At 41.4% G+C, this 21,915-nt stretch overlaps 1 protein-coding gene across 1 annotated transcript in view; it reads right to left on the reverse strand.

Annotated features, from left to right (window-relative positions):
- The window catches only part of epha4l (eph receptor A4, like), a 120,781-nt gene that overhangs the window by 28,885 nt on the left and 69,981 nt on the right, over positions 1-21,915 (reverse strand). Inside the window, exons 8-14 of the mRNA XM_061925390.2 lie at positions 21,588-21,699; positions 18,350-18,408; positions 17,782-17,895; positions 16,015-16,200; positions 5,208-5,269; positions 504-713; positions 261-410 (exon numbers count right to left, since the gene is read on the reverse strand). Of these exons, the coding sequence (XP_061781374.2) occupies positions 261-410; positions 504-713; positions 5,208-5,269; positions 16,015-16,200; positions 17,782-17,895; positions 18,350-18,408; positions 21,588-21,699 (893 nt within the window). The remainder of the gene's footprint in view (positions 1-260; positions 411-503; positions 714-5,207; positions 5,270-16,014; positions 16,201-17,781; positions 17,896-18,349; positions 18,409-21,587; positions 21,700-21,915) is intronic.

Raw genomic sequence — 21,915 nt, forward strand, 5'->3', positions numbered from 1 at the left:
CCAGTAAGCTGTTTTTTTTAAAATAAAATACTGGAAAGGATAGAAATGTAGTTTGTCTCTTTTATCCGATTATTAATCAATTAATCAAAGTAATAAGTTAGTTGCAGCCCTACACTGGTTTAGACAGCGTTGCGTATCAAAATTATTCATATTATAAGTGGTGCTTGAGATGTGTAAAAATAATTTTGCGGGTGCATTCATAGTAAAATGTGTCTTTGACATGTGTAATTAAAGCTCTACATACAGAAGTTGCGACTTACATCTTGGTTGCTCATGTCCCAGTATGGCCGCTCGCCGTATGACATCACCTCCCACATGACAATGCCATAGCTCCAGACATCGCTGGATGAGGTAAACTTCCTGTAAGCGATGGCCTCAGGGGCAGTCCAACGGATGGGAATCTTCCCTCCCTGTAATAAGCAAAAATAGCAATGAATAAAAGTTGACGATGACACGGTCAGGTCAGTTTCACCTTGCTCCTACACAACACTCGCACTACTCACCCTGGTGGTGTATGCAGCCTCGGGGTCGTCCTCCAGCACACGAGACATGCCAAAATCGGACACCTTGCAAACCAGGTTGCAGTTGACCAGAATGTTCCGAGCTGCCAGGTCACGGTGGACGTAGCTCATGTCTGACAGGTACTTCATGCCTGACGCTATCCCACGCAGGATGCCGACCAGCTGGATCACTGTGAAGTGACCGTCGTTCTTCTACACAGAAGAGGGCTTTTTTTTTTTAAACATTTTCATTCAAGTGACAAAAACATCTTATAAAGTTTACCACCTTGCTTATGGTGGAAAGTAATGTCAGACAGATCTACTTTTACAATGCATTAACATATTGCATCATTCCCAGTTGTATTAATTTCTCAAAACTATTTTTAATCTCCTGGCTAATTTACTATAAATAATTGGTTTCTTTCAGCTGTAATTTGGTTTTAACCACACTTCTGTTAAAATGTACAAAGCATTTATTCGCCTCTTGTTGGCTACTTTTTAAAAATGTAGGTATCGCTCCAATTGCTGGGTTCCAATCACGTGATATAGAGGCATTTCCGGGTTTCAGGCAATAGTCTAGAGCAGTGGTTCTCAAATGGGGGTACGCGTACCCCTGGGGGTACTTGAAGGTATGCCAAGGGGTACGTGAGATTTTTTTTAAATATTCTAAAAATAGCAACAATTCAAAAAAGCCTTTATAAATATATCTTTTGAATAATACTTCAACAAAATATGAATGTAAGTTCATAAACTGAACATCAAATCAAGTAGGCTATTCCATTCAACAATGCAATATTCAGCGAGATTTTTTGTGGACATGTTCCATAAATATTGATGTTAAAGATTTATTTTATTGTGAAGAAATGTTTAGAATTAAATTCATGAATCCAGATGGATCTCTATTACAATCCCCAAAGAGGGCACTTTAAGTTGATGATTACTTCTATGTGTAGAAATCTTTATTTATAATTGAACCGCTTGTTTATTTTTCAACAAGTTTTTAATTATTTTTATATCTTTTTTTCCAAATAGTTCCAGAAAGACCACTACAAATGAGCAATATTTTGCACTGTTATACAATTTAATAAATCAGAAACTGATGACATAGTGCTGTATTTTACTTCTTTATCTCTTTTTTTTCAACCAAAAATGCTTTGCTCTGATTAGGGGGTACTTGAATTTAAAAAAAATTCACAGGGGGTACATCACTGAAAAAAGGTTGAGAACCACTGGTCTAGAGCCCCATTAGGCTACTGTTTATCAAAAAGCATCAGTGCAGATTGGGGCTGATTTTGAAAGGTTTAGAGGCAAATATATAAGCGATCATAAAAAAATATTCAAAATGGGGCGTAGTGAATTATTATCATTTTTTTTAAGATTTCAACCATTTATAATCATCAATACGTTACTGCTCGCCTCAACCTTACTTCCTTTGACAAAAAAAAGAAGATTGGAGACACATCATGTCTTTACATCTGAGGGGTCCACAAATTAAGTATTAATCTGTGAAAGACAAAGTTGGACTCATTTGTGCATCGCTAAGTGATGTATTTCATTAACATAACGAGTGCTGTGCTGCTGTGATCGTGACACTAATGAGAAAAAGGATAAGTTTGTTTGCAGTTGATTTCCTGCTGCAAATTTTACTCTCATCTAAAATAATGTCTGCAGTTGTTTTAATGGGGAGAAGTTTAGATTTTGTCTAATTATTTAGCTATAAATGTCCCTGTTGTTAAGCAATGTTTTCTAGCGATATCAAGATTCAGTATGCTGTTGAGGCTATGAGTGATTTATTTATCGAGTTTATTAATACTATTAGGGATATTTTCTTGATGCTAACGAATAGCACCAAAGACACTATAATTTGGTCATAAGTGTCAAATAAAGCACTTTTTTCCTCTGCACAACAACAATAACTAAGCTTTTAGTTTCTGTTATGAAAATCGACAACACAAATTTGGTGCACTGTACCAACAACTCCAATATTTATTTATTTAGTTATATTTAGGCACAGCAACTACAAAAAAAAACATAAACTAATACGATCAATTGTTCTTTCTTCACATTTAGTTCTACTCTCAAATACTTCTTATATAGTAAAGAATAAACTCGATTGCATCACAGAAAGTTTACAACATTTATGAACCACTTTTTTCAGGACTCGATAAAAGCTCTTTTCTATCGCTCTATTTGAACGACTGGAACACCCAAAAACAGAACAGCAATATGGCATTTTCTGCTTAAACTCTACACTCACTCTAACTTGTTTTAATGCCACTCTCAAGCTGGTTGACCATCATGAGAATTAAGCCGTGAAGAAGAAAAACCGACATGACGTCATATGCAACCCAGCAATACCCAGTAGTTACAGGGGCAGTATTGGCCATACCAATGCTGATACCGATACTTAAAATTACCATATTTTCCGCACTATAAGGCGCACCTAAAAACCTCCAATTTTCTCAAAAGCTGAAAGTGAGCCTTATAGTCTGGTGCGCCTTAAATATGGACTACCGTATTTTCCGCACTATAAGGCGCACCTAAAAACCACAATTTTTCTCAAAAGCTGACAGTGCGCCTTATAACCCGGTGCGCTTTATTACGATTCATTTTCATAAAGTTTCGGTCTCGCAACTTCGGTAAACAGCCGCCATCTTTTTTCCCGGTAGAACAGGAAGCGCTTCTTCTTCTACGCAAGCAACCGCCAAGGAAAGCACCCGCCCCCATAGAACAGGAAGCGCTTCACCCGCCCCCGGAAGAAGAAGAAAAAACGCGCGGATATCACCGTACGTTTCATTTCCTGTTTACATCTGTAAAGACCACAAAATGGCTCCTACTAAGCGATCCGGTTCATAAAAAGACGCAATCTCTCCATCCGCACACGGATTACTACCGTATTTCACAGCTGATATTCCTGTGAACCGCACTGTGGAACGGGAGCACGTACGGTGAATATTCGCACCACAGGGAATGAGAAGTCATCCTTCACTGTGGTTCTAGCTTGCCATGCTAACTTCCACCCGTGGTGATATTCAAAAGGAAGACCTTGCCAAAAGAGACCTTTCCAGCCGGCGTCATCATAAAAGCTAACTCGAAGGGATGGATGGATGAAGAAAAGATGAGCGAGTGGTTAAGGGAAGTTTACGCGAAGAGGCCGGGTGGCTTTTTTCACACAGCTCCGAAGGCGAACACACCTTCACTAAGACGGGCAGATAGCGCCGGTCGACATACGCCAACATCTGCCAGTGGATCGTAAATGCCTGGGCAGATAGTTTCGGTCACAACTGTGGTCCGAGCTTTCCGGAAGGCAGGATTCACAGAACTGCTGCACAACAACAGCGACACTGAATCCGATGACTTCGACGAGGCGGAGCCGGCCATTTTTGGATCCCACGCTTGCGCAACTTTTCAATTCGGACACCGAAGACGAAGAATTCGAAGGATTTACGAATGAAGAATAACTTCAGAAGGTGAGCGCTATGTTTATTTTGTGTGTTGTGACATTAACGTTCGAGCAACATTATGTTGCTATTTATTGCTCTACACCATTTTGAATTTTACTATGTTTGTGATTGCACATTTGCGTACATTTTGGGACAGAGTTGTTAGAACGCTGGTTTTCAATATATTATTAAAGTTTGACTGAACTATCTGACTGTTTTTTTGACATTCACTTTAGCGCAGCGTTTTTTTGACATTCACTTTAGCGCAGCGTAGGCGCGGCTTATAGTCCGGGGCGGCTTATTGGTGGACAAAATTATGAAATATGTAATTCATAGAAGGTGCGGCTAATAATCCGGTGTGCCTTATAGTGCGGAAAATACGGTAATATTGAGCCACAACAGGTCTTGCAACTACGGGATACATAACGTAGCCCCAGTCTCTACTTTTGCGTCTATTCTATGCGCCTTATAATGCGGTACACCTTATATATGAACAAAGTTTTAAAATAGGCCATTTATTGACAGTGCGCCTTATAATCCGATCCGGTGCACCTCATAGTGCGGAAAATACGGTAATCGAATGATTCAATTTTGAATACACTGCTTATAATCAGAAATTAATTAACACAGGTCGGAGGTGCAACAATATCAATTCAATATTTAAACAATTACTTCATTCCCTTTTATTTTAAGAAAACGTGCTAAATTAAATGCAAAAGAGTGCTCCCAAAACGGTGATGAGTGTTGATAAATCACATCATTTTGAATAGTATTTTCTCCTCCCAGAACTGTGGGTGTTTTGATGATCAGCATATATTTTGCATATTAATGAAGATAGAGACACAAAATTGATTTCAAGCCTTATTCTGCTCAGTTAACACACGCAATCCACTTTGCACGCGTTTAGTAGATCACCTGTGCATGTGATATCAAGTTTGCACGTGTTTAAGTACACACAGACCTTTAGTAAATAAGGCCCTACAGTGTTGTTTGAAAAACTTATGAAAAGTCCAACCCTGCAACTAGGAAAGAAAAAAAAATCCTAAATCATGAAAAAGGGTTCGTTGTTAACACGAAGGTGAAACCAGCGTCAAATTCTTGTCACAAAAGACGGTAAGTCGATCGAGGATAAAGATTAGAGCAAATGTTTGTGAACAAGCGCTTGTAATTTGGGTGGATGACATTTCAGCGATAAGATGCAATCAGCAAGCCACAGCTGTATCACACTGACACACAAACACACATACAGAAACGCATGACTGACCCTCAGGAATGCGTCCAGCGATCTGTTTTCCATGTATTCGGTGATAATCATCACTGGCTTACCTAGAGAGAGAGAGAGAGATTCAAAGAATGAACGGCAGATGATTATGGAGGTAAATTATGCACATGACAGCCCACAAAATTCTCTTGGGACCTAAAGCATGTTTGTGTGTGTGTGTGTGTGTGTGTGTGTGTGTGTGTGTGTGTGTGTGTGTGTGTGTGTGTGTGTTAGTCCATCCATCTCTGTCCCCCAGTGATTTAATTATCTCAGTATAACGGTTGCCTCAACGTCCTCTTTTCTTTTGCTGCACATGCAAAGGCATCTCCTCTGAGACAAAACACCCTTCTCGTCTTCATGCAAATATGAACAGACGCTGGATACGTTATTGGAAGTCTCATCGCCCGTCACCCTCCCAGCGTCCGCATGACTCACTGGTTTTGTCTCTCACCGTCCCTTTGACCTCTTCCTCCTCGCCAACTTTTGACACATCTGTCACTCTCCTCTGTGTCGCGTATTTCTCTCCCCTCACCGTACTCTTTTCCCCCATGGCACCGCCCATTCCTCTTTGGCCTCTTTCACCTCATCCCGCTATCTTGCCCGCTCCGCCTCTCTTTGGGGAGCGTCTGTGGTTTTATCTGAGCGGGGCAGGCGGCGGGGATGGCGGATGTTCCCTGGTGCATCTCGGGTCTGTCTTTGTTTCCCAGAGGATGAGGGGGATAGAAGGCAGGAGGAGCGAGGCATTGATGGTAGACAGAATATAAAGGTGTTTTTTTGTTTTTTTTTATCCTTTAACGTCAGTAGGCAGTTGTGTAACCATCCATGGCATCAACACATGACCAAAAGTGAGAGAAAGAACAACACATTCCTGAAGTGGCATAGCTCAGGTGAAGTTGAAGGCTCATGAAGAAGTGCTGAGAAAGCCTCAAGTGGGAACCGTGCTCCTGCAGAATGTCCACAGCCGCACTTGGCAGCCGAGGTCTCGAAGGTGAAGTTCCTTCGCAGCATGCCGCTTGCCATGCCAAGGGGCCGTCAGTTAGCCCCTTCGCCCGCCGCGTGATTGGCACCCCATTAATCACGGGGCACCCCGATGATGCCTCTAAAAGAGGAAGTGGATTTAGAGTTCGGGGAGAGCAAGGGGCCCTCTTTGTCAGCCATCTTTGTTCCCTTTGTTGAGCACCACAGCCCTGGAGCAGCGGCTGATTGACAGCTCCCAAATCCAGTCTGAGGAGAGTCTGACCTGTGACCTTAAACTCTCGCCTTTTTGTCCCGCCCTCTTCCCTGCAGTTTATTTGCATGCTAATTCCTTGTTTACTGAATATGCACTGCCGCCTTTGGCAATGAAGTCCGAGGCAGGGCCCCCCCGCAAGAGGGCCGATTATCACCTGCCAATGAAACTGGGAATGAAGATTCAAGCAACAAAGGGACAATAATGGGGGGGAAATAATAGGCAAATGCTACTTAGAGGCCCACTCACAGTGACACAAAGACTAGATTTTAATACCATGTCCGCCGTTAATTAGCAGACACTTGCTTGTATGGAGATTAGACTAGTGGTAATTGCTCTAAGATTGATAAAACGTAAAAAAAAAGTGATCAACATGAGTTGAACTCAAATATCTTTAAACGTTTACTATATATATACACAAAATACCTATTCCTCTCAAATACCGTTCACAAATCTGTGTTAGTGAGCATTCCTTTATTGCCAAGATAATATATCCCACCTCACAGGTGTGGCATATCCAGATGCTGATTAAACAGCATGATTATTGCACAGGTGTGCCTTAGGCTGCCCACGACAAAAAGCCAGAAGAAGAAATGCTCACTAGCACAGGTTTAGACGGATTTATGAACAATATTTGAGAGGAATAGGTCTTTTGTGTATATAGTAAAAGTGAAGATTGAAGCAATCAAAGGGACAATACAGGGGGGGAAATAACAAGCAAATGCTACTTAGAGGCCCACCACTCACAGTGACACAAAGACTAGATTTTAATAACATGTCTGCCGTTAATTAGCAGGCACTTGTTTGTATGTAGATTAGACTAGTAGTAATTGCTCTAAGATTGCTAAAATGTAAAAGTTAAAGTACCAATGATTTTCACACACACACACACTAGGTGTGGTGAAATGTGTCCTCTGAATTTGACCCATCCCCTTGTTCACCCCCTGGGAGGTGAGGGAAGCAGTGAGCAGCAGTGGTGCCGCGCCCGGGAATCATTTTTGTTGATTCAACCCCCAATTCCAGCTCTTGATGCTGAGTGCCAAGCAGGGAGGTAATGTGTCTCATTTTTATAGTCTTTGGTATTACTCGGCCGGGGTTTGAACTCACAACCTAGGCCACTGAGCAGGTAAAAAAAAGTGATCAACATGAGTTGAACTCAAATATCTTTAAACGTTTACTATATACACAAAATACCTATTCCTCTCAAATACTGTTCACAAATCTGTGTTAGTGAGCATTCCGTTATTGCCAAGATAATATATCCCACCTCACAGGTGTGGCATATCCAGATGCTGATTAAACAGCATGATTATTGCACAGGTGTGCCTTACACTGTCCACGACAAAAAGCCAGAAGAAGAAATGCTAACTAGCACAGATTTAGACGGATTTATGAACAATATTTGAGAGGAATAGGTCTTTTGTGTATATAGTAAAAGTGAAGATTCAAGCAATCAAAGGGATAATACAGGGGGGGAAATAATAAGCAAATGCTACTTAGAGGCCCACCACTCACAGTGACACAAAGACTAGATTTTAATAACATGTCTGCCGTTAATTAGCAGGCACTTGCTTGTATGTAGATTAGACTAGTAGTAATTGCTCTAAGATTGCTAAAATGTAAAAGTTAAAGTACCAATGATTTTCACACACACACTAGGTGTGGTGAAATATGTCCTCTGCATTTGACCCATCCCCTTGTTCACCCCCTGGGAGGTGAGGGGAGCAGTGAGCAGCAGCGGTGCCGCGCCTGGGAATAATTTTTGGTGATTCAACCACCAATTCCAACACTTGATGCTGAGTGCCAAGCAGGGAGGTAATTTGTCTCATTTTTATAGTCTTTGGTATGACCCGGGGTTTGAACTCACAACCTACCGATCACAAAAAAAGTGATCAACATGAGTTGAACTCAAATATCTTTAAACGTTTACTGTATACACAAAATACCTATTCCTCTCAAATACTGTTCACTAATATGTCAAAATCCATTCCTGGATTGCCAATATAATATATCCCACCTCACAGGTGTGGCATATCCAGATGCTGATTAAACAGCATGCTTATTGCACAGGTGTGCCTTAGGCTGCCCACGACAAAAAGCCAGAAGAAGAAATGCTCACTTGCACAGATTTAGACGGATCTATAAACAATATTTGAGAGGAATAGGTCTTTTGTGTACATAATAAAAGTTTTAGATCTTTGAGTTCAACTCATGAAAAATGGGAAAAAAAACAAGTGTTGCACATATATTTTTGTTCAGTATATGTACCGTTTACATTTCATTAACTAAATATGTACTAGAATGTATTCAACTTTTTTTCAGAATCCGCTACAGCTGATGTGACTTTCTTCTCTTTCATTGTGGTGGCGTCACAGTGCGTCAAAAAGTGTTGAAGCTGAGCGCCCATTGAGCATACAGTGGGTTGTTTCACTGCAGCCAAAGTTAATAGATAAATGCATAGCTTTTTCCCGCTTGTCGGATGCTTGCGTGGGCTTGGCCTCGGCAGGCCTGAACGCTGAGCTTCTTCCACATGTTGATTGGATGATCTGTCTGAGGCTGAATCTCTTTTTTAATAACAGCAAAATGAGCGAATCAGCGATATTGACATAAGAACAAACCACTGCCAGAGCATTTTTCAAGTTTCATTCCGTTGTTCCGAGTTGATATGGAGAATTTTACAATCCTCTAAGTTATGTTTTATTTGTAAAATCTAGCATCTTTATATCTTTTATATGTTGTTGGAGACTACTAAAAAGTGGCTGAAAATGAGCTTTACCTACTTCAAAGACCAGCAGCGACCACTGGATTAGACACCTAAACGGAGACTAGATTTAGACCATGTCTACACTAAGTCGTTTAAACCCTTAAACTAATAATTATTTAGCCTAAGCCCCGTTTCAGCAACACTAAACCACCGTTTAAGGTCTTCCTCCTCGGACAAATTTTTACACGGCTATGTGCGCCGTGTATTTCTTGAATCTCCGGCACTTAACTTTGTATGGACTCATTGATCGTTTACAAACTGAGTTCGGAGAGAACACGCTACAGCCAGCTTTATAACAAAGCGGTTTGTACCTCGGAGCTAAACATTGGAAATATGAAGGCGAGTCATCCAGACATGCCTGTGTTTCTCCGTCATGTACATGTACAGACGCTTGTGGAAATCACACATGAATACCTTAAGAGAAAGTGATTGCCGCTATTTCAGATACAACACTTCTCAGACGGCAAGAGAACTTTCCAATGTCCAGGTCAGCTGTGATTCTACTTAGCGAAAAACTTTGTCCATTTGTCGGAGGAGAGTCGACGAGAATGCGGACTCCCGTGGATATGATAAAAAAGGTAGCATGTGTTTTGTATTACCTGGCCGTCGAAAACGGCGAATGCTTTTGGACTGGCAAAGCAGACAATATCAGTTATTGTCCGCCATGTATGTCGCGGACTCAACGTCTAGGTCCAGAGTAAATAAAGTCACCAAAAACGAATGGACAATGAAGGTGAAGACAAAAGAGTGAGGAGTGTCCAGTCCACATATCTAGATCCCAAGATTGATCGATGTAAAATGTTCTTTATCACATTGTTTATGTGTCTAATAAATAATTGATGAATTTATGATGGCTCAGGTGTGATTCACTACAATAGGGACCCACAGCACACTGGATTCCAATTTATTGAAATACCACAACCCTGGATATTGTTCAGATAAGTTAAATTTAAGAACTTACACACAAAGCAACACTGGAGGTAACTATGACGTGCGCATTTTCCACGCATGCATATTAGGTTGCGTTGCGCCGACGGACGGAGGAGGCAGGGAGTCTTAAAGGGGAACATTATCACCAGACCTATGTAAGCGTCAATATATACCTTGATGTTGCAGAAAAAAGACCATATATTTTTTTAACCGATTTCCGAACTCTAAATGGGTGAATTTTGGCGAATTAAACGCCTTTCTAATATTCGCTCTCGGAGCGATGACGTCACATCGGGAAGCAATCCGCCATTTTCTCAAACACCGAGTCAAATCAGCTCTGTTATTTTCCGTTTTTTCGACTGTTTTCCGTACCTTGGAGACATCATGCCTCGTCGGTGTGTTGTCGGAGGGTGTAACAACACGAACAGGGACGGATTCAAGTTGCACCAGTGGCCCAAAGAAAGTGGCAAGAAATTGGACGTTTGTTCCGCACACTTTACCGACGAAAGCTATGCTACGACAGAGATGGCAAGAATGTGTGGATATCCTGCGACACTCAAAGCAGATGCATTTCCAACGATAAAGTCAAAGAAATCTGCCGCCAGACCCCCATTGAATCTGCCGGAGTGTGTGAGCAATTCAGGGACAAAGGCCCTCGGTAGCACGGCAAGCAATGGCGGCAGTTTGTTCCCGCAGATGAGCGAGCTAAACCCCCTGGATGACTTGGCTTACACCATCCCTTACGCCACCGAAGATGATCAAGAGAAGAATATCGACCCTAGCTTCCCTGGCCTGCTGACATCAACTCCAAAACTGAACAGATCAGCTTTCAGGAAAAGAGCGCGGATGAGGGTATGTCTACAGAAAATATTAATTGATGAAAATTGGGCTGTCTGCACTCTCAAAGTGCATGTTGTTGCCAAATGTATTTCATATGCTGTAAACCTAGTTCATAGTTGTTAGTTTCCTTTAATGCCAAACAAACACATACCAATCGTTGATTAGAAGGCGATCACCAAATTTGTCCTCGCTTTCTCCCGTGTCGCTGGCTGTCGTGTCGTTTTCGTCGTTTTCGCTTGCATACGGTTCAAACCGATATGGCTCAATAGCTTCAGTTTCTTCTTCAATTTCGTTTTCGCTACCTGCCTCCACACTACAACCATCCGTTTCAATACATTCGTAATCTGTTGAATCGCTTAAGCCGCTGAAATTCGAGTCTGAATCCGAGCTAATGTCGCTATAGCTTGCTGTTCTTTCCGCCATGTTTGTTGGTGTTGGCTTCACTATGTGACGTCACAGGAAAATGGACGGGTGTTTATAACGATGGTTAAAATCAGGCACTTTGAAGTTTTTTTAGGGATATTGCGTGATGAGTAAAATTTTGAAAAAAACTTCAAAAAATATAATAAGCCACTGGGAACTGATTTTTAATGGTTTTTACCATTCTGAAATTGTGATAATGTTCCCCTTTAAACGGTGGCATTGTTGTGTGTGGACACGGATAAGGATAGGTGGGATTTACCCTGAATAACCTTATCCGGCTTAGTGTAAACGGGGCCTTAAACATTAGGTCTGATTTGATTTAAGTGCCGTATGCATTTTACAGCATGTCTACATATTTATAATTTATGTCCCTTAACTGCTGCTGCTGGACATGCCGACGAGTTCACGCCACATTAAGAATTCCTTTTAACTTTATTGAAATAGGGAGTGGTGTGCTATTTAAATAATGGCTTTTTAATAGATTCCACAGACACACTGCAGTGTGAAGGACATATTTGCCCAAACCTTGACTGGAGAAGAAAGAGCGGGAAGCAGAGTGGGAGTTATCAGATGCCCTTCTTGCTCAGCAGCCTTTCATGTTGGCGGCTATCATTTGCAACACAGCTCATCTGTGTTGCGCTTTTTCCAGCCTCTGGTTCAGTAGCTTTCTGTGGCTCTCTGTTTTCTTTCACTGTCGCTCCCGTTGTTTTTCTCTGTCACCCCTCCAATCCATCACCTTCAAACCGCCTGGCTGTCTCTTTCTCCTTTTCTATTTGCACCTTCCCTGACTTGTCGCCTGTCTCCGATTTCTTTCCTTTCCGCCTGTCCATCTGTCTTTTTCTCTGTCTTTCTCGCAGCGTCTCGCTAAGGTCTCATGGTTCATCTTGAATGGCGTTGGGAGGTGATAAGCAATTTGGCCTAAGCTGCTGTTCACTTTCAGGTCCAGCCAGGGCGTCCATGCATCTGTGTTGCGTGGCGTAAAAGGGTGAGAGACAGTGTTATCTACCGCAGATAGGACTGGGCTGCTGCTATGTCACGACGCATTAAGGCACTTCATCCATCTAGTCTCAGGAGAGGCTGGCCATCAGCTATGGTAGACCGTCCCGCACACATGCATGCAACACAAAGTGCTCAGACGTGTTGACAAGACTTTCACACATCCACACACAAGCACCTCGACTCTAACAAACAGCATCAGTGCACAAAAACAGACGGAACTAGACGAGATAGAGTCAAGAGCGGAGGGAGGGAGATGTGGTCGGTGTTTTGCGACCATGAAGCAGCAGATAGAGGAGGGATAGGGTATCACTCCCTAACCCCAAACACATTTAGAGCTGACACCATGATTAATGAGCCTGGTGCTGCACTATAGGGACTGTTCCTGGGCCATTAGCATCCCCCACCCCAAATGCCCACCTTGCTCTATTTCCCCCTTCCCACTGACGATGTACCCCTTCCATCTGGACAAAGGCCACCAGGAGACAAGCTGACCGTGACATCCTGAAAACATTCTCAAAATGTTGAAATGCTAAAGTATTGGTAAGTGCAAACTCACAGTAAAGTCAAATAAATTAAATGACTTTAAATGTCAACAACAACCTTCCGTGGAAAGCAAAGTCCTTCCAGATAGAGCTACTACTACCCGAAATAAACATTTTTCTCAATCAACCTTCCGCCAAAGGCACCAACAGGCTGAAATGATTTATGGTTACATTTTAAGGGAGGACAATGGGCAATGTCCTTTTTGTGTATTAATGCCAACGTGTGTGCTGACGATTAGTGTGTGTGAGTATTTGAGTAAGAAAATGAATGAAGATTACTTCAACAACATGGTACCTCAATTTCCCAGTTACTTTAGATACAAGATGTCTCTTGGCTTTTTGCAATGCTTTAAATGGGACCTGTGATGATTTTAATCTATATTTAAATAATTTCCTTGTGGTCTCAACAATATGTATTGGATATGTTTTGGTGTAAAATTTGCTCCTTTGTCACTTTTGTAACGCGTTTTCTAAGTGTCTGCAATATGTTCGATTCTGGAGGTGTTCCCTGATTGCGAATGAAACACTCTCTCCAAAAATATCCTAATTTATCTTTTGAAAATGTACACTGTTTAAATATATATCTTGAAGGCTTCACCGCTATTTTTTACCCTGAAAATAAACTTCACAAACAATATATATATATATTCAGAACACTTGCACACTCGTCGATCCAGCGAGTCATACTTTATCCTAACTTTTTTGTGTTTTCCCTTAGTCTGAAGCAGAGGTGGAGGAGCTCCTTCCCTCTGGCTGAGAGGTTTACTTAATGTCTAAATAAGTACTTCCACCTTTCTGTGACGTATACAGACTCAAAACTCTGAGAACAGAAGCAACCAAAATTGCATGCAAGCTCACGCCCAAAGGCATGAAGTTTATGATTTGACGCTTCACATTGTTTAACACGAGTATCCAACTTTCTAACCACATTTATAAGTCAGAAAAGACGACATTCATCATAGGTCCCCTTTACAGGCCTACTGAAACCCACTACTACCGACCACGCAGTCTGATAGTTTATATATCAATGATGAAATCTTAACATTGCAACACATGCCAATACGGCTGGGTTAGCTTACTAAAGTGCAATTTTAAATTTTGCACGAAATATCCTGCTGAAAACGTCTCGGTATGATGACGCCTGCGCGTGACGTCACGGATTGTAGAGGACATTTTGGGATAAGGATGGTGGCCAGCTATTAAGTCGTCTGTTTTCATCGCAAAATTCCACAGTGTTCTGGACATCTGTGTTGGTGAATCTTTTGCAATGTGTTCAATGAACAATGGAGACAGCAAAGAAGAAAGCTGTAGGTGGGAAGCGGTGTATTGCGGCAAGTGTTGTGCCGGATAACGCACCCCTGCCGTAGAATGCACCCCTTGACTGTTGTGTTAACACAGCCGGTGTTTCATTGTTTACATTCCCAGAAGATGACAGTCAAGCTTTACCATTGGCCTATGGAGAACTGGGACAACAGAGACTCTTACCAGGAGGGCTTTGAGTTAGATGCGCAGACGCGGTACCGTGAGTACGCATGCAGCTGCGGCTTCCAAACATTTGATCGCTTGCCCGTACGTGCGTGCCGCTATGTGCATGTCACGTACGTAACTTTGGGGACTTTGGGGAAATACATGTGCTGTATGAACTTTGGGGAGGTGAACGGTACTTTGGGCTGTGGGATTGAGTGTGTTGTGCAGGTGTTTGAGTTGTATTGGCGGGTTATATGGACGGGAGGGGGGAGGTGTTTGTTATGCAGGATTAATTTGTGGCATATAAAATATAAGCCTGGTTGTGTTGTGGCTAATAGAGTATATATATGTCTTGTGTTTATTTACTGTTTTAGTCATTTCCAGCTGAATATCAGGTCCCACCCGCCTCTCACAGCATCTTCCCTCTCTGAATCGCTCCCACTGCCCTCTAGTCCTTCACTCTCACTTTCCTCATCCACAAATCTTTCATCCTCGCTCAAATTAATGGGGAAATCGTCGCTTTCTCAGTCCGAATCGCTCTCGCTGCTGGTGGCCATGATTGTAAACAATATGCAGATGTGAGGAGCTCCACAACCTGTGACGTCACGCTACTCGTCTGCTACTTCCGGTACAGGCAAGGCTTTTTTATCAGCGACCAAAAGTTGCGAACTTTATCGTCGATGTTTTCTACTAAATCCTTTCAGCAAAAATATGGCAATATTGCGAAATGATCAAGTATGACACATAGAATGGACCTGCTATCCCCGTTTAAATAAGAAAATCGCATTTCAGTAGGCCTTTAAATTACGAGTATAATTTGTATATGAGCCTTTCGGCAACCGGTTGAAGTAGTATTTGTTATAGAGTTGTGCCGTTTGAGCAATGAAGAGTTACTATTTGGTTTCACATTGTCGTCCCTGCTTTGTTTACACAGGAAACAAACGCAAGTTTTGATTAGAAAGCTGATGTGCGCTTTTGAGTGCCGTTCAGAGATCGACACTATACTGCCACCGGAACTCAGAAAGTTAGTGCAGAGGAGAAGAAGCAGACGACCAAATCAGACATACAAACAATTAAAAACATGTTTTACCATTTAGCAGCCGACAAAGCGAGTCAGCCCTGTCACTACGTCAGTCTGCATCACAAGCATGCCAAAAATGTCCAGACGTTTTTATCCATGAAAATATTGACAAGCTGCAGATGCTGTGTTTGACGTGTTTCAGGTTTTTTCTGTCTAGTACCGACTTAACAAACTGGACGGTCAAGCATTACCTTTGGTACACAGACGTACATATCGCTTGTTGTCAACTCTGACCTCTCCGGTCCGTCCCTCAGATACGTTCGTTTGCAACATAAACAACAATGTCCTATCGTATTGTTACAATAATGAAGAAGCAGCCTGTAAGAGACACCTACAAAAGTCTGCTTTCCAAAGTAAATGCTGAACAATATTATAACACTACTCTGTAAAACTACTGTAGATGTTTATAATATATGCTCTTGTAATTTTTTCAAACAATATTTCATATCTAAAAGTTGAAAAAACAGATGAAATTGAGGTACCACTCTACTTCCATTCTGAGTGCTGACATTGCAAGTGAAGAGAAACAGACTTACATTTAGTGACCACACCCTCAAGGTGGATGATGTTGGGGTGGTCAAACTGGCCCATGATGCTGGCCTCAGCTAGGAAGTCCCTCCTCTGCTGGTCGGTGTATCCGGCCTTCAGCGTCTTTATGGCTACGCAGATCTCTCTTTTCCCCGGCATCTTTAAACGTCCGCTGCAGACCTCACCAAACTCCCCTAAAACAAACAATTGGATTTAAAAACTGCCCCCTGAGTGCTTGTGTACATTGGAAGAGGTCCGCTTTGAACATTGATCAGGGTCTCTAATCCCTTGTTGTCCCCTCCTCACACCCACTATTGCAAGAGGAAATGGATATTGATTCTTTCCCTTTATTATTTTGTCATTGGATGACCCCTCTACGGATACAAGAATAGTACGAACAATTTAATTAGTCCACAAAGGCTGATTAAATGCGTTCACCCCGAAGGGCAATGTTTGCATGAAATCCACCAGGATTATATTCATTTTTTCTAATAACACTGCAAACAAATATTTCAAATTACTTATACAGTGTACCTCGATTTTTGTATGCCTCACTTTTCGTATGAGTCAATTTTGGAGGAACATTTTTGTCAGACATTTTACCTCAGTTTTTGTGCACTGTCTTGCTTATCGTACGTCCAAAGATTGTACGCAAGAAACTAGTCTGCTTGCCGGCGCAAACAGTCTCACGTGTTGGTGACACAGTATCTGCTATTTTATTGAAAACGACTGCAAAGTCAGCCACCATGGGGCCAAAGAGAGTTGCGAGTGACAGCACTCTAATAGAGAAGATGAAAAATACTATTGAATTAAAAAAATAACTCTGAACAACCTATTTTCTCCTGTCCTCCCTCTGCGCTCCTTGCCTTCATCGCCTACTAGAAGGATGAGTGCCTTTCACATTTTAAACAATACACAGTATCAGATTTCGGTTATTTTGTGTGTGTTGGTCTGGTAATAAATATTAATTTGCTTAATAATAATTTTTTGTTTTTTATTCATAATTTAACAGCTGATAATGATAACTGTGCTGTACAGTTGTTATATCTTGTTTTCTTACACGTCTACATTAATTTCATTTAGTCTAAGGTTTGTTGCTATAGTCAGGAAGTTGTCTTTGCTATTAGCTTAAATGTTCCAGTCCTGTCTTTTGTTGAGCCCTACAAAATGTTAACCTGTAAGTATTGTACTGGTTACACACCAGCTGTTTGATTGTAATGTACATCTTAGTTGTAGTTTTGATTACCACATTTGGAGGTGTTGAAATCACCATGTAAAATTGCTAATGCTAATCGGTAGCATGTATAAGGCATATCCAATGTAAATTAGCATTGAGCTAGCGCATTTTGAAAATAGGAGCCTTACTTTTGAGCGCATGCTTGCTTTGTTGGCATGGAAAAGGTGTTTGAGCTGGTGCACATTCTGCAACCGGTCGTGACGTCACACGCAACAAAAGATACTGTTTGAATTTACGTGGATCTTTTTACCCGCTAGTACCAACAGAATTCGGCCTGTACATATAAAAGTAAATAATTCAGTACCATCCTTATCACCACCAAGAGTGTTCAATAAAGGCAAAAGTAATGTATTTCAAATGTTTTCAAATATAATTATTGTGCATAAAACATTTTTTGGTAATATTTTAAAGTATCTGGAACGGATTAATTGTATAATTTTCTAATGGGAAAATGGCTTCGGTTTTGGTCTTGTTTGACCTTTTGGAACGGTTTACAAACAACGTACCACTGCAGTAAAAAAAAAAAAAGTCTCCTTACCAACGCCAATAACTTTCTCGATCTTGATACAGGATGCATCGATCTCTTTAGCAAACTCGCGGACAGCTTGGTTTGGGTCCTCGTAGGTAAAGGGGTCCACATATGTCCTCACTCCTGAAGAAAAAAACATTTGGAGGTAAAGGAAGGAAACAAAGAAAAAAAAGAGAAAGGGGAAAAATTAACATTAATTCAGTCTGGCAGGAACTCTGCATCTGTTCTTTATTTTCATGATGCTGCAGGCTACACTACAAAACACTTCACCTCCTCCCCAATCTTTTCTTCCCATCATACTTTGATTCACACTATTGCGTTTCTTGTCACTATTGCTGACGATAATAAGAATAAAGCTTATTGCATTGAAATGTTTGTGGGATACAAATACAAATGCGGATGACATATAATTAGGTGTTTGGGGCAAAGTAGGATGCGAGTATATTAACGTAAAAATGGTATGTGCTCGCCTAGTCTTTTATGGGCTTCACTTGCGGTAGAGTGCATGCATATGAAAACACCTGGCAGCATTAATGTTTTATAATCAGTGTGTTAATGTGTATATGCTTTGAGTTACCTTGATGTAAATGCTTTTCTTCATCTGACTCCTGCTTGGCCTTGCTGTACTTACTCCGTCTATGGGGGAGGAAAAAACACCAAGACAGTCAGCTGGAGCCATTCAGTAATAAATGCAAATTTAAACTTCTCTCAAATGTCAGGGTACATGTGTCAGGATTTTTTTTTAAAAAGCATTTGCGACTCATGCAAATTGACATAAAAAATACGAAATTGCTGTTTGTCATTGAAGTGTTAGACCTTTGACACATCACTTTTCAAAGTTTACTTTTAAATTGTTTGGGGTGTATTATTAAATTCCACACATTACTGCACAGGGTTTTAAAAAACATCATGATCACATTAGCTCTACCCCCAACAATAGTAATATTTTATATTAAAAAAAACATCACGGCTATTATCTTAATGTTTCCAAAGGTGAAACTGATCTGTTTTATTGTAGATAGATAAACTAAATGTATTGGCATTGTAAATAACATACAACGAAATTCAGTTTAAAGCACAAAATGAAACCCACATGAAGCACGCACACAAAAACCAACATCCACCAAGAAACAAAAACAACTTCATATATACATACACACCACACAAGCATGGCAAGTACTTAGCACCTAAGAAATATGCAGTGATCATAAAATAAACAATTTCTATATTAAAATGACAGTAACATTAATTAAGATGATAGTCAAATGTTTTAAAAAGATAGTCAAATGTGTTATAAAGATAGTCAAAATGTGTTAAAAAGATTTTCAGTTTCAGTGTATTATTTAGTTTGTTGATGCTTGATAATAAAAACCGTGTAACAGTCTGGTGGTGCGTGTTTTGACTTGTCCTGTTTGCTTTCAATTAGTATTCGTTTCTGGAATCTTGTTGAGTTCCTGTCCAGCGCTTACATTTATATACATTTATTTCCTTTTTGCCACTACTTCTGTGTAATCGCTGGCTCCCTTACCTGTCCCTGATTGGCAATCAGGACACACCAGTTCCTGGTTGCCAATCAGGATGCTTTCTATACCAGCCGTGTCTTTGCATCCTGGGGTTCAGACCAACAACGGTTCGTGTACGTCGCGGGCATTCATTTTTCGTTTGGAATAAAAAATTATTTAACACAAAAATCTATTTTCCCGGTTTTTTGACTTGATCATTAAAAAAACAAAAAAACAAAAACAGATCATTATCCATTATCCGATATCGGAATGTATTAATGTGTTTGAAAATCGTAAATGAGTATTAAACCAACAAGTGGAAAACTATTTTCTCTATTCCCCGTTCAATTTTTGGGCAGATCGGTCATTGGACATGTGCAGTCTCTCTTTTCCATATGCTTGTCTGTGAGTGACGCCGAACAACAATAGAAGAAGAAGAGAAACGTACATGGACCTGTTTGTCTGCTCGATAAAGAACCAATAAAATACGTCACTTTCCATGTCCTTGGACATGAAAAAAATACAGGCAAACTCTTGACCGCAACAAAATTGTTTTGACGACACTGACACCCTTCTTTGTCTTCTTCTTCCTCTGAAAATGATCCTGTGCATGTGCAATTTAGAAAAATAGTTTTCCACTAGTTGTTCTAATTCTCAATGTTTGTATTCAAAATGACGTCACGTCTGGTTCTTTGAATACGCGTGGTGGTCGAGCCAGGGTCTGTTCTCAATGGGTACTAGGTGCCATTTAGCCTTTCCCGAAGAAAAATGCCCTATGAATGCGTTGTTTTCAGCTGTACAAACCGTTTAAATCGTGAAAGGGATAAACGTTCCTTCAGAGTTCCTCGAGAGGTAATCAAGAATAGCATGAGAGTGCAAGATTTACGTACACGGACCAAACACGATCAAAAGTAACACTTTTTTATTACTGACTTCCTGTGAGGCCATGAATGTGTAGAGGGTTAAGGTTAGTTTTGACTGATTATTGGATGAGTGCAAGGAAAACGGGGTGAGAGTGATGTCGGTTTCTGGAGTGTTTGACCCTTGTGGTGAGCTAACAATATGACTAGATTACAGATTACTTTTACATGGACAGATTCCCTTTGTTTTGCTGCTCCAGACGATTTTTTATTTGGTGTATGAAGGGGCAAAATGGCTCTTTCAATCGTAAAATTGCAGATAACTGCAATAGCACATTGTCAGTACAATTGCTTTTCCCTTTGAGGGACATAGCAGAGGTTTGGAGTAGAGGACCGAGATGGCTATAAAAGCTATGAATCAATCTCATAGAAGGATGCGTTCAAATCCTTCAGGATCCTCCAGGCAAGCTGACACCTGTGCTTATATGGATGTGCTATGTCGACGGTGGAAATGACCACGTGTGTGACCTATTGTTCTCTTCTGCAGTTGTGTAATGAGGGTTAACGGCTATGTGATTACAGTCCCTCCCCGCAGTCACCGCATGGTTGCTGCAGCACAATGACACTGGTCATCACATGCATATAAAGAAGGCAAAGACAACCACCTGCTTGGCTGTGAAGAGGAGCAATCACATGGAAAACCAGGACACACACAGTCCCCCTCATTCACTATCCATCCTCCACAACACAATGGACACATACAAACAATGATTTGGTTTCCGTATAACAGCGCAATTAACAAATGCCACAGAAAGTAAAGTACACACAAACTATCAAAGTTCATGTGCCAGCAAACACACACACACATTTGTGTGTTGCAGTTAACACTGTGAGATGAGACAACCCCATCTGCATGTAATCCCATCTGTGTGACGGAGCTGGTCGCTGGTTAACACCCTGAGATTGGGTCTCTGTAAATCCACCTGATGCCCCTCGGTCTCATTTTCATCTCCCACTTTTCATTTCTCGCTTGCTCACTCCTTTCCTAAAATACTTCCTACTGTCTCTTTCTCTTTGCGATGGTAAGCAAGGCACTGCAGGAGACATGAACCAGAAGTGCAGATTGTAGTTGCTATGGAATAAACAGGAAAAAGAAGCAAAAAAGGATTGGATCCAGAGGGCAGGGAGCGAGGGGTTGCTGATTGCATCTCAGCTGTCCTAACTGTCAATCATGCCCCTGGTGTGGCGCGCCATCACTCATCAAGGTGACTGTGGTGCACTTTTGTCTGGCTCCGTGTGTGTGTGTGTGTGTGTGTGTGTGTGTGTGTGCGTGTGTGTTTTCAACTGACACCCATCTCCTGACAGCTACTCTCCCGGTGCTAAGCAAGACATCGTTCATCACGGAGGAGACACAGGCTGACAGAAACAAAGAGGACCGAGGGATGAGGCCCACCTTCGGCTGATGACAAAAGCGCTGATGAGCAGGAGGAGGAGCACCACGCTGCCAACCACGGACACCAGCAGCACCGTAGAGTTTGTTCCATCGCCGATTATAGGAGCTGGCACTGGGAGTGTGGAGAGAGTGAAACGATGAGTGAAAATGAGAAATACAGTCTGCGTTTCAGTAATTGACACCGCATCACCCTCTCACACACACACGCGTGCGCCAAAGTACACACACCCCTTTGTTTTTTACGATTCCCCATAAAGTCTACGGCTGTGTGCCTCTTTGAAAGACAATGACAGCCCATTGGGATGTGTGCTTGACCATGTTATTATCA

Source organism: Nerophis lumbriciformis, linkage group LG30 (assembly GCF_033978685.3).
Source record: "Nerophis lumbriciformis linkage group LG30, RoL_Nlum_v2.1, whole genome shotgun sequence".
Taxonomy (NCBI): domain Eukaryota; kingdom Metazoa; phylum Chordata; class Actinopteri; order Syngnathiformes; family Syngnathidae; genus Nerophis; species Nerophis lumbriciformis.